At 31.7% G+C, this 11,895-nt stretch overlaps 1 protein-coding gene across 1 annotated transcript; it reads left to right on the top strand.

The window, feature by feature from the left end:
- The first annotated feature begins 3,843 nt into the window (after nucleotides 1–3,843).
- On the top strand, nucleotides 3,844–10,675 carry LOC106708979 (monocarboxylate transporter 12-B). Its single transcript, XM_014500603.2, has 8 exons — nucleotides 3,844–4,075; nucleotides 6,764–6,945; nucleotides 7,162–7,432; nucleotides 7,651–7,853; nucleotides 7,932–8,142; nucleotides 8,251–8,423; nucleotides 8,908–9,073; nucleotides 10,074–10,675. The coding sequence occupies exons 2-8, from the start codon at nucleotides 6,832–6,834 to the stop codon at nucleotides 10,424–10,426; spliced, it is 1,491 nt and encodes a 496-aa protein (XP_014356089.2). The 5' UTR covers nucleotides 3,844–4,075; nucleotides 6,764–6,831; the 3' UTR covers nucleotides 10,427–10,675.
- Nucleotides 10,676–11,895: the final 1,220 nt, after the last annotated feature.

Here is an 11,895-nt window from a genome sequence, read left to right as displayed (position 1 = left end):
CACGCGGACTAAGTTTTAAATGTATTTTACTGATTATTATCTAATAATTTTCAGAAACGAGAGGATTAATTAAGAATTGAGAGTTTATTTTAACGAAGTAAAATTATTATTTTATGATGATGGCAATATTGGTGACTTTTATCTCATGTTTGAGGGTTGACTCACATATTAAGTTTTACTTTTAATTACTTACACACCGGTATGGCAACATAATAATTTTCTAAAACATAATCATATTACTTAAAATAAAAAAAATAAAAAAAACTATGAGACAACAAACGGCTACAGCCAAGCTTAATTAATTGTACAATACCAGCAATTAATTTCATCTACAAGTTTAACGATTGTTTGAGTGCTTACCTAGCTCGTTGAATTAACATCAGTGGTCTTTATAAGTAACAGACCGGCAGTTTGTTCGTGTCTTCTTTAATTACAGTACCTTATACGGAACATAAGTGTGAGCATGCTGAAACTATTCGTGCCAGTAAATCCGGTCTAGAACGGTTACAATCCTAGAGCGTAGTATTCATACCCCATGTAAATTTCGAGAGAGCCAGGGCCCTCGTTAATTTGGATCTTGTCACGGGGCACATCCCTTTCTTAGTAACTCGCTACCCGCTGCGTTGCCATGCCTTTCATCGGGCAACGACTCCTCGAAATTGCCTCACTATATCTTCGTATTTGCTATCGATATGTTCGCATTCTATATAAATATTCTTTAGATTCCTTAATATGGCAACAAATACTTGTTTATCAAGCCGTTAAATAAACAAATGCGTTTCATTACGTTTGTAGAATATTTTTTAAAGGGCGTAAAAATATTTATAAGTGTTAACAGTGATAGATCCCGCAACAACAATATTTGTTGGGTGCAGGAATAGGCCGAGTCGACAGGGGAATTACCACGACCACACAGATGACAGGTGTGAAGTGGAAGCTATTCCGCGATTCTTCTGATCAGTGTGCGTTTGAGAGGCCTAATGTTAGTCCACGTTCCTTTCCCATCGTTTTCTAAGAAACAAATGAAGGGAAGGAGAAGTCCGTTTATCGGAGGAAAGGACGCATAGGAAGGGGAAATGTCCTGTTTCAGTGCGTCCCCTCCTCCGTTGATTAAAGGTAGGCAATGCATCTACAATTGTAAATGTAAATGATGGTAATGAAACTCAAAAGTATTTTTGTCAAAGTTTTGTAATAGAGATATGCCTTATCCATAGATAAAGAAATTCAAGGTAATTTCGTATTGTTCAGACTGACCCTTTAAGTTTTTATCAATCAGAGTAACGTATGCATTATATTCATCATTTATTTACACAAATTTCTTTTGTACATTATATAGGACTCGCAAATTCACATATAATGCATAAGGAAAACGTTAGACACATCTTTTGAAACATTATCTATTAACAAATCTACGAAGAAAGATTCAATTTATTTAATTTATATGTTAAACAAGAAATAACAAATACGAACAGTAGTTACCAAACATTGGAATGGATAAAGATTTATAGTGAAGTGAAATTATGAATCAACAAGCTGTTAATTTCCATTTGCGGTTTAAATACAAAAAAAAGTTTTCAGTCAATAACCATTTACTTAAAACGTGATCGTGTTTAAAATGATATAAATATTGGTGTAAATCAAAAAGATAAGGACACTGTCCTCGCTAGATGCAATAAATTTTATAAAATATTGTAAATAGCTTACATATTATGATTTCAATTCTGATAAAAATATTGCAATATTAGTTCTTTTCCTTGCAAATTGAACAGTAGACCAATAACAATATAAAGTTTATTTTATAATTAAAAACAATATGAATAAGTCTCCTATAGACACTTGAAGTGTACTTTAAATAGAACATAAGAGTAAATTTTCAATGGCATATTTCAAAATAGAACCATAAAAGAAGCTTGACTGAAAATAATCTTTTGCTCTAATGGTATTTATTTAGCTGAAACGATTTTCCTTTGGAACATTTCCTTCATATTTTTAAAATATTGCCTTATATGAAAGTACCGCAAGAGGATCAGCTCGCTTTTATTTCTCAAATGCAAACGCGGAATGATTATTTACCATGTCTTTCAAGCGATTTCAATAAGAAGCCGGATGCGCAACGCTATACGAAAATGTTGCCGCTAATTTAAGAACCCTCTTAATAACATGTTCAGGATATTATTTAACTTGAGTTAATAAAACCCGATGAGAATAAACAAATGAATGTATGATTATAACTCTTTTTTAATTAACAATTCAGTACAATCACGATCCAAGTACTTAATGTGGTGATGTCAAATAATGTTTGAAATGACATTGAGGCGCAGCAGTCATCGTCTTTATGAATTTTTCCTACGGAGGATTGGAATGACGTGAACGGCTTTTCATATCTCTATTAGCCGTCAAATTTAAATTGACTCTCTTTACAGCGCAATATTGAATTTATCAATTAATTTAAGACGCGTGTTTAGATCACAATCACATGAGCAATTAATTGGCAAAATATACATCAGTAATAATATTTATAGAATTATCTGATAAATAGAATAAATAAGGTTTTTACGGGCATTTTCTAATTCTAATAAGCATGATTTTTTTTTCTTTAGAATAATATGGAACCGTAAATTAGTGAAATATAGCACCGAAACTTAAGATGCGCTCACACATACTAGGACGGAGAGCAAAGTAAATTTTTATTTCAAAAAAAAAATGAAAAATACACGATTGAACAAAGTTTAATTTTACATTTCACGTTTTTACACGTTAATTTGCGACAAAAAATTAGCTCTGCTCACCGTCCCGATCTGAATGTACCCTTATACGTTCATCGCAACAATCTAAATATTAAACATTTACAACACTTAAAATAATTTCTAAACTTGAATTTTTAATAAGCATAAGGGGGAAAACGAGCAGCGGATCACCTCACAATAATTGATCAGACTCCCATGGACATCCGAAGCATCAGAGGAATTGCAGATGCGTTGATAGTGTTGTCGTCTATCAGAAATGGATACGGAGGTTTAGTAATAATCTAACAGATAAATGTCACACAATTTTACAACAAGCACGTGTTGTTGGCGCATGTTAGACAAATTAAATACACCTTTATTCCGTTGATTAATCACTTTACTTTTGCGATATGGATTTCAACGCATGTTTACATTTTGACATGTAATTATGATAACGACAATTTTAACTTTAGTTATTTATATCCTAAGTATAATTACTTTTTCAATTTCTCGAAATAAAATAAGATTTGTTGCTGAAAATATGTATTAATTACGATTCTAGTACTTCGATGACATGCTTAAAATATACCAATTAAACATTCAACATAATCGTGATTTAAATTTTATACGAGAATTAGAAGTTGATTGCTTATCAAAAGTTTCTATTATGATATGTTACTGTAGAATAATTGGCAAAATTATCGATGTGACGTCATTGACACAAATAACTCACTACACGGAGGAGGAAGTTACAGTTACAACGTCAATATGTGGTCAATGCTAACAACGGTGAGACAACAATGTTCGCCTGACAACGCGAACGCATTCTGACGTGAGATATTCATCTGAACGTCGAATATCAGAGCTCATAAAGCCAGCGTGCAGTATCCGAATATAGATTCGGAATACTGCACGCACGAGAGTATGATGCATAGAGTTATAGAACTCTATGCGTCATACTTTCAAGTGAATTGCATCAGCCACCCCTTTCTCAGTGAGTTTTAAAGATGAATGTTATAAAATATAAAATAAGTATTTTATTAAGCGTTCTACAATACAAAAAAACAGTACTGTGTATAACTGCAGGTTATAGGTCACGTTAGTCCTGTAATCAACGGTTATAGGAAAAAATAATGTAATGTTATCGAAGTTACTCAATGATTTCGGTCGTACCCTCATTGACTGGTGTGTTGCGGTGAGGAGCGGTCGTCTGCAGTGTGCGAAATAAAACAAGTAGATGATTCAATACCATACGTGACCGAAACCGGACGCGTTATCTTTGTTGTGATTCTGCCACCCATTGTATCCAAGACTACCATTTTACAATGCGTATTCATGTATTCTTATAGGTAAGATTTTTACGATATACATTCAACGATTAGGAATTCCTATGTACGTTGTAATAATAATTATTTTATAAATTAATTTATATTTCATTTTATTAAACTTTTGTAGGATACTATTTCATTATTAAATTTAGGCGGAAAAGTTTATTAATATTTGTACGTACTGTAAACATAGTTTCCTAAAGTATTTTAATCGGTCATATTTGGGTCAAATGCTGTACTACGAGTATGTATCATTACAACGAACTATTAAACAATTATTAACTATTATTCAACGCAGAAAGCGTTGTTTTAAGCGTGTTTAATTTTTGCAAGTAATTAATACATTTGTTTTTCAAACGCTATTTAATTTAATATATTAAAGAAAAATTCTATCATGAAGAGTAAAGTTGCCTAATAAGTAGATTAAGATTATTTCAATGTGAATTAACTTAATTCAAACATTGATAACATATGCCGTAGATAAAATTATAAACGATAAGAATAGTATAATGCTAGTTACTAACGAAAAACTTAATCTCAAAGTATCAAGTTCTTTTAAAAGATAATCAGTAATATTGAAATGATTAATAAGCTTTAAAAACTGGATAACAAATGATAAAGTATTAAAGGACAATTTGTGAATTTAAACTGAAATTTAAATTCACAAATTGTCCAATCAACCCATTGGAATGGTTGGTGCTTCAGCAGAAACAGCAAGAGTCGTCAGTACTCTTTCTCGTAGTCGTTCATAATATTCCATCCGATCACCTTTTTGCTATTTTCAGTCAATACGCTAAATATGCTTACAAACTCGCCTCAAACATCGAGATCATTAAGTACAGCGGAAGGTATTTAAGCGATAACAAGCAGTTCACGATTTATATTCTGATATCATAGTAAATTAATGAACAAATACGGTAAACATGGCAATAGATCTTATTCATGGTTGCGAAGGGAAAATCACCGATAAAAATTTTATGCAATTTAAATTAGGGATTAGGTCCGGAAGGTGATAATCTAATAATTGTGTGAAAGAAGATATGCGTAAGAAGTCGGTGTATACAGATATGAAGGCTGATAGAGATGTATAGAAGAGTAATACAGTGCCGACCCTCCGTAGGGATAAGGTCAGGTTGATGATGATGGTGTTAATCTGTTATTGCGTGTCTATCAAAGTTATAAAAATAGTCAAGAAATGTAAGAAGTTATGGGATTTTCGTCTTGAAGAGTAGAGAGATCTACGAAAGATACTCGAAACCGGTTGCGACTTTAACAACCATAGAAAAACATCACAATACGGCGATAATGATTATAAAATAGATGAAATAATATTACTCGTAATAAAAAACTAATCTCTTCCGAGTGCGCGTCACAGTGTCAATGAATTAAATCATGTTACCTTGAACATTTCTATTCTTTATATTACCAAAATTCGAGCGTAAGACAATGTGATAATACTTTCTGGCTTGGATAATACTAGCGATGGGAACAACAAATAATGTATACTGATTTCGTTTGATTCAAAAGGAATGTACCATAAGCTCATAAAAAACAAGGTTGAATGATACATCCAATACAGGTGAATAGATCAATCTTTTTTTTGTTTTCTTTAGGATAATCACTGTTTCGTCGTTTTCCATTTTTTGTCATACTCTGTGATCTACGTTTATATTCTTGAAATGAGTACGTAGAGAAAACACAGCAACGTTTTTCAATTGCATCTACAAAATTCATATTAATTTTTTAGAAGATGCTCAAATGTTTTTTTACTTAAAAGTTTATTACTACAATCAACAAATTTTTCATGAGATAATTTCATAATACAACTTGTATTTGAAAACAAGGAAATATTTGTATGAAATTGTAAAACGTAATATAAACATATGATGGCCACTAAGAAACCGTAATCGAGAATAACAACCTTATCACCAATAAGTACTTGCTTTCAAATTTATGTCAAGCATATCTAGAAAAACATTTCCATCGTCACTTGTGTTTGTTTACATTATTCATCGATAAGTTTGGCGACTCACAGTACCGGAATGTAGAGTATTTTTTATACATTCGGACTTTAACCGTTGTATGATAAAGAATGATGCAAGTGACCCGCAAAAAATTAAAGTTATGTCGTCAATATAATTCTTCGAGGTCTTTACTGATAATATGAAGAATTACTAGAACTATTCCTTTTAATGGCAAATTGTTCACCCGTTGAAAGAGCTAATTAGTTTCGTGGGTATTTGAAGCGAACATCACATTATAACTGGTAGAGACTACACAGCGTCTCCGATTTTAAAAATTGGAAGAGTAAGGTGTTATTCAATTAATATTCCTAGCTCCTAGGTTCATCGATGTACAGTCATTTATCGTCTACGAAGGATTCGTCGCCGTTAATAAAATTATAAAATGCTGAAATAAAATAAAATCTTCTATTTTTTAAGCATAATATTGTGTGTAAAGAACTCTTTTCGCTCGTCCTGATTTAGGTGTCGCCAAAAAACAGAAAGTTTTATGCTGCCTCAAGAAGGCTTGCAATTTAAAACCGGTCCATGTGATTACTAGGCACCATTACAGCGACCGTAACCCTACTTAGTTGTCCGGACAGGTTACTGATTCAAGGAAGTTATGTAATTCGATTCTCACCAATTTATATTGTTTGTAATTTATTTCATTTAAGACTTAAGTATTTATTTTTTAATTTGTTCACAGATAAATAACCTCAGGAATGAAATGATATTACTAGTTCTAATTAGGAGAAGAAATCTTAGTTAATAGCAATGTCAAATAGGAATTCAATGATGGCCGTTCCCAGAGTGGAGAAAAGACTAAAACTGGTTCCACCAGATGGAGGTTGGGGATGGATGGTTGTCGCTGGTGCAGCACTTTCTAATGTATGTTTTTTGGACTTTGACATAAAGAAAGAATTTATTTTCTATTTATGAAATCAAACATGTAACAGGAGAAAAGGACATTAACTGATTCATTCAAAATCAGTAATTGGTTATTGAGGCAAAACCCTAGCTTAGATTTCATGTAGTAAATCTACTAAGAGTGATTACTAAGAAAAGTTTTAGGCAATATAATTTACTTTGTAAAACGGTTTTCAGATTTTCAATCAGTCCATGTTGTCTCTATTCAGTTTATTGTACGGAGACGCATTAGAAGCAATGGGCCACAATACTAAAGGCGCTGCTGTGGTGCTAAGCGCTATGTTATTTACTACAAATTTCGGCGGTCCCATTGCGGGAGCAATAGTAAAATTAACGTCGACTAGATTTGTAGCTGTGCTGGGAGCATGCAGCTGTACTCTGGGTATTTTACTAAGCGGCTTTTCAACAAATATATGGCATTTAGTAATTACTTACGGTATTTTATTAGGTAAGAAAAAACTAAATATCTAACTACATCTTAATTATTTTTCATTTTTTTCTTTGTCATTTCATTTTCCTGGCCTTTTCCCTGTGAAGAGTTGGCACAGCATGTATATTCTTGCAAACACTCTGACGCATATCCTCTTTTATCCAATCCATCCATACTTTCTTCGGTCTTCCTCTACCTTTGTGGGCACATTGTTATTCAACTTTGTTTTTTTCTAGGTCTAGGACTAGGCTTCATACAAAATTCATCATTTGTAGCAATCAACAGCTATTTTAAATTGAGAAAAAGCAGAGCTGTGGGTTTAGCCAACGTCGGTACGGGCATAGGACAGACTATTATGCCGCATATTGTTAGATATCTTTTAGAAAATTATGGATTCCGAGGAGCTTGCATGTTATTAGGATCCTTAAGTTTACATGGGGTAATATTTTATTATCATGAGTAATCCTAACTAGAAGATGATCAAAGTGAAATTTATTTTATTTTATTCTGGTTACAGATCGGTGGCACATTATTAATTCAGCCAGTAGCGTGGCATATGAAAAAAGTCGAAGAGGAGGTTATTATCGATGAAAAAATACATCTACTGGAAGAAAAACACAAAAATATTGTCATTGATAAAGATCATAAAGTAAATGGCGAAACAATTTATCAAAACGGTAGTCGGACTTCAAGCAATGAAAAAAATGAAAAAGGATTGGTAATGAATGGTACGATATATTTTATGATAAATTTATTCTTTACGAAAAAGCGACAATAATTGCATGATCTTTTTCCCTTAGCCTTAAATTATGTAAGAGAAATTACTTTACTTACAGGCAATTCAGCACCAAATCAAACGCAACAACATAAAAGTATATTCCGTAAGATATATGAACTGTTCGACATGTCTTTGTTACTGAGTCCTCGATTCATTAACATTATTATTGGAACTGCTTTAACAGTTACATCGATACAAAACTTTAGCCTTATATTCCCATTCTTTTTACAGGTAGGTATTGCACTTTACTGTGATAAATATTTTAATATACAATAACTTCTTTTTCACGATCACAATAGTGTACCGAATAAAGGTCATTTCCAACATTTAGCCGCCATAAAATTTATTATATGCGAAACTTACGATTCAAATTAGTAACATATACTCCTATTTTTATCCGACTGACAAGAGGGTAATATTTCTCGCGCTTATATAAGTTTTATTTTATGTATTTGGGTATTGTAGGTATGTAAGTTCTTTTGTGACAGCCTGCAGCCTAAATGACTGATTCGATTTTGACGAGTGCGTTATTATTCGTAGTGATATAGTCAGTAGGATTTTATTTATTTTTTTTACTAATAGAGGAATACATTTATTGTATAAAATAATCATATGGATGTACGTATAGTTAGATTCAATGTCCTTTGTAGTACACAAAGTAATTTAACTTGGTATTTATCTGAGCATGTTTTAATTTTTATTTAATCCTTTACAGAAAGTGGCGTCATTGGATAAACAGCAAACGGCAAATTGTATGTCAGCTGTTGCCATCGCCGATATCATTGGAAGATTAACATTGCCTGTATTCCAAGACAAATACAGAATAAAGGCAAGAATGATGATTATTATGACAAGTGTTTGGCTTATCGTTGTGAGACAAGGTAAGTGATTTAGAAATTGTATACCCATTTTCTATGTATTAATTAATACATCGCAAATTTTTCGATCTTATGTTAATATTCCATGCTAACAATCAGATTTTATTAACATTTTCGGAACTAAATTTTCGAATATATTTAATAAAATTATTTCTTTCCATATTATTCAATCAGTCGGTCACATAACTGACATAGTTATGATAATATTGTTTATTATATTAATGCGAAAATAGTAACTATCAGTTTGTTACGAAAATTAATACAATCTTACTCATAATTTTAATTGATTCTTTGTAAATTGACGTTTGCGTAATTTGTTACAAATACTAAGATTATTAGATCCGGCATAACAGAATAGACACGATTATAAATCGAGGAAAATTTGATTACTGTTATCATAATTATCATCTGTAATTATTTTACATAACAACAATATCTAATCTCCTAAACTACGAGTATAGTGTGTCAAAAAACAAGTTTGTAATTAGGTTTTTAAACAATAACAGTATTTTTGTTTCATTTACTAATATTTCTTGTTACCATTCCATGAAAGTTTGAAAAGCTTGTGTTAAAAAATAATTTACCACAATAGTCGAATGCCGGGATTTGAATTCAGGACCGCTAAACCGGTAGTCTGTACCCGTAACCATTAAGTTATTGATATTTAATTCAGTGGGAGTGCATAAAAAATTATAACAAGTCTTCCCCTGCGGAAGCACCTGTAATACGTATTGTTGTTTTTATTTCTTAAAAAAGAATAAGAAAGATAATAATATGTTTTTAAGAGTGTTTGGATAATTGAATCACACGGTACATATTCCGCAAATTTGAATCATTCACTTTAATTTTATTTATTTAGGTATTATGTTAAAATTCTTTTCTTATGAATTCTTATTAAGTCAATGTATACGCTGAGATATTGAGATAAATTTCTGAACTTTAATACAGTTTTGTAACTATCGAGAAAAAATTATATCAATAATTTTATCTGTAATTTTTTCAGTACTGGCCTACCAAACTGACTTGGGTGTTCTACTCCTTTTATCAAGTTTATACGGTTTCGGTAGAAGTATGGTTATTGTTGCCCGAAACATTGCTATCTCCGAAAACTGTCGGATGGATCAAGTGCCAGCTGCAGTTGGTTTGGGTATGCTAAGCATGGGTATGATAGTCCCACCAGCTGGGTACTTCCTAGGATGGATCAGAGATTACACGGGCAGCTTCATCGTATGTATATCCGCACAGAATGCTTTACTAGTAGTTTTCTTAATAATGTGGGTACCAGATATGATACTAATATGGTTTGAAGAAAGAAGACGGAGGAAGAAGAATGGAGATGTTGTGGAAATGTCATGAGGGAAGAATTAAACAAAAGAGCCAACGAAATGTTTTAAATAATTGAAATGGTGGCAGTATTGCATTGGCTTAATATAGTTTTAAAAATATGATTTGTTAGATAGGTCGTTATTTGTAATTTCCGTGGCTGTGATACATGGAACAATTGTTTACTTAATTTCAATTAGCAAGCATTTATAATATTAAGACTGAAGCTAGATATAAGCAACGACTTCTTGGTGAAAATTAGACGTTAAAAAACTTAATATGTTATCTAGTCTATATAAAGATTATTTTGTTATTAATAAATGAAAAATAAAGAAATGTCTATTCTTTATTATTTTCTAAATTGATATAAACTTTCAAAATCAATTTTTCATTATCAATTTTGTATATACTTCCATAGATTTGAATTTTTCCATTTTTACACGTAAAACCAAATTTGACAATTTGTTATTATAATTCTAGGTATAAAAGCAATAAAAATAAAGTATGTATAACTCATGCACATAAATGATGTTGACCGATGTACTTGATAATTACCGCAACGTATTTAATAGTTAATAGCGTTATTTCTATTTATTTCTATATTACTTAACAATCTCTGTTAAATAATATTTTTCCAATTGAGAATAACAAAATTCCACGCTGAATATCTTTCAAAAAAATATTTTTAAATAAATGTTTACTTTGTAAACTATACAAGGGTACATCCAAAATATCTCATATTTAAAACAATAACTGACATCCTAGAAGAGCATGCGGCGGGCGTCGTGAGCAGACGGTCACTGACTTGCATAAAGATGAATGTGTTCCTTTCACACAAAAATTTCTTTATCCTTTCTTTCATAATTTAAATGTAAGTTGTATAATTAAATTCTTACGTAGAATACAAGCCTAATTTATTTCGAAAATGTTTTTTTTTGTATGATTTACTGAAACAAATTGTACTTGTGAGCGACCAAAGAAAAGGTCGCTCACAATTTTTTTTTTAAATCACTGTATTTCAAGCAGTCAATATAAAAAATCTTTATTTAACACTTCTTCATAGTAGAATCAGAAATATTTTATAAAAAAAGTTCTCAAGTTCGCAATAAATAAAAGCCCCTATTTCTCGGAGTGGTGTAAATGCATACATTTACTGAAAATGTTGCGTAGAAGCACACTAACTCAAAGCGACTTGGTGAAAAAAGTGTTTATTATTTCATACAATAACTCACTATACAATATTCCTCGACGACAAAGAGCAAAATATACAAAATTCTGGGCGCGGAGTATAATCCATTAGTTTCCCCTGGAAAATATATACGAAAAGGACCCTCTAGATTTACGCGCTCCCCGCGTTGCACAGCGGGAATGAATTTATTTAGCGTCGACGAAATTAAACACAGATATATTTGTGTTCTGCAAACAGTTGCTTAACATTACGCCGCTATTTTTTTACGAAGTACTGATTGTCTTTTCACTCAGCAGTTTGAAAATATCCTTTG

The sequence above is a fragment of the Papilio machaon genome, chromosome 2, assembly GCF_912999745.1.
Source record: "Papilio machaon chromosome 2, ilPapMach1.1, whole genome shotgun sequence".
Taxonomy (NCBI): domain Eukaryota; kingdom Metazoa; phylum Arthropoda; class Insecta; order Lepidoptera; family Papilionidae; genus Papilio; species Papilio machaon.
The sequence above is the reverse complement of the archived record's forward strand: the minus strand, read 5'-3'. Positions and strand labels throughout refer to the sequence as shown.

Excerpts from the sequence above, each read along its gene's own strand:
- LOC106708979 (XM_014500603.2), top strand. The coding sequence starts at position 6,832 with ATGTCAAATAGGAATTCAATGATGGCCGTTCCCAGAGTGGAGAAAAGA. Across the intron at positions 6,946-7,161 it reads CTGGTGCAGCACTTTCTAAT|ATTTTCAATCAGTCCATGTT; the intron begins GTATGTTTTTTG and ends AACGGTTTTCAG. Across the intron at positions 8,424-8,907 it reads TATTCCCATTCTTTTTACAG|AAAGTGGCGTCATTGGATAA; the intron begins GTAGGTATTGCA and ends AATCCTTTACAG.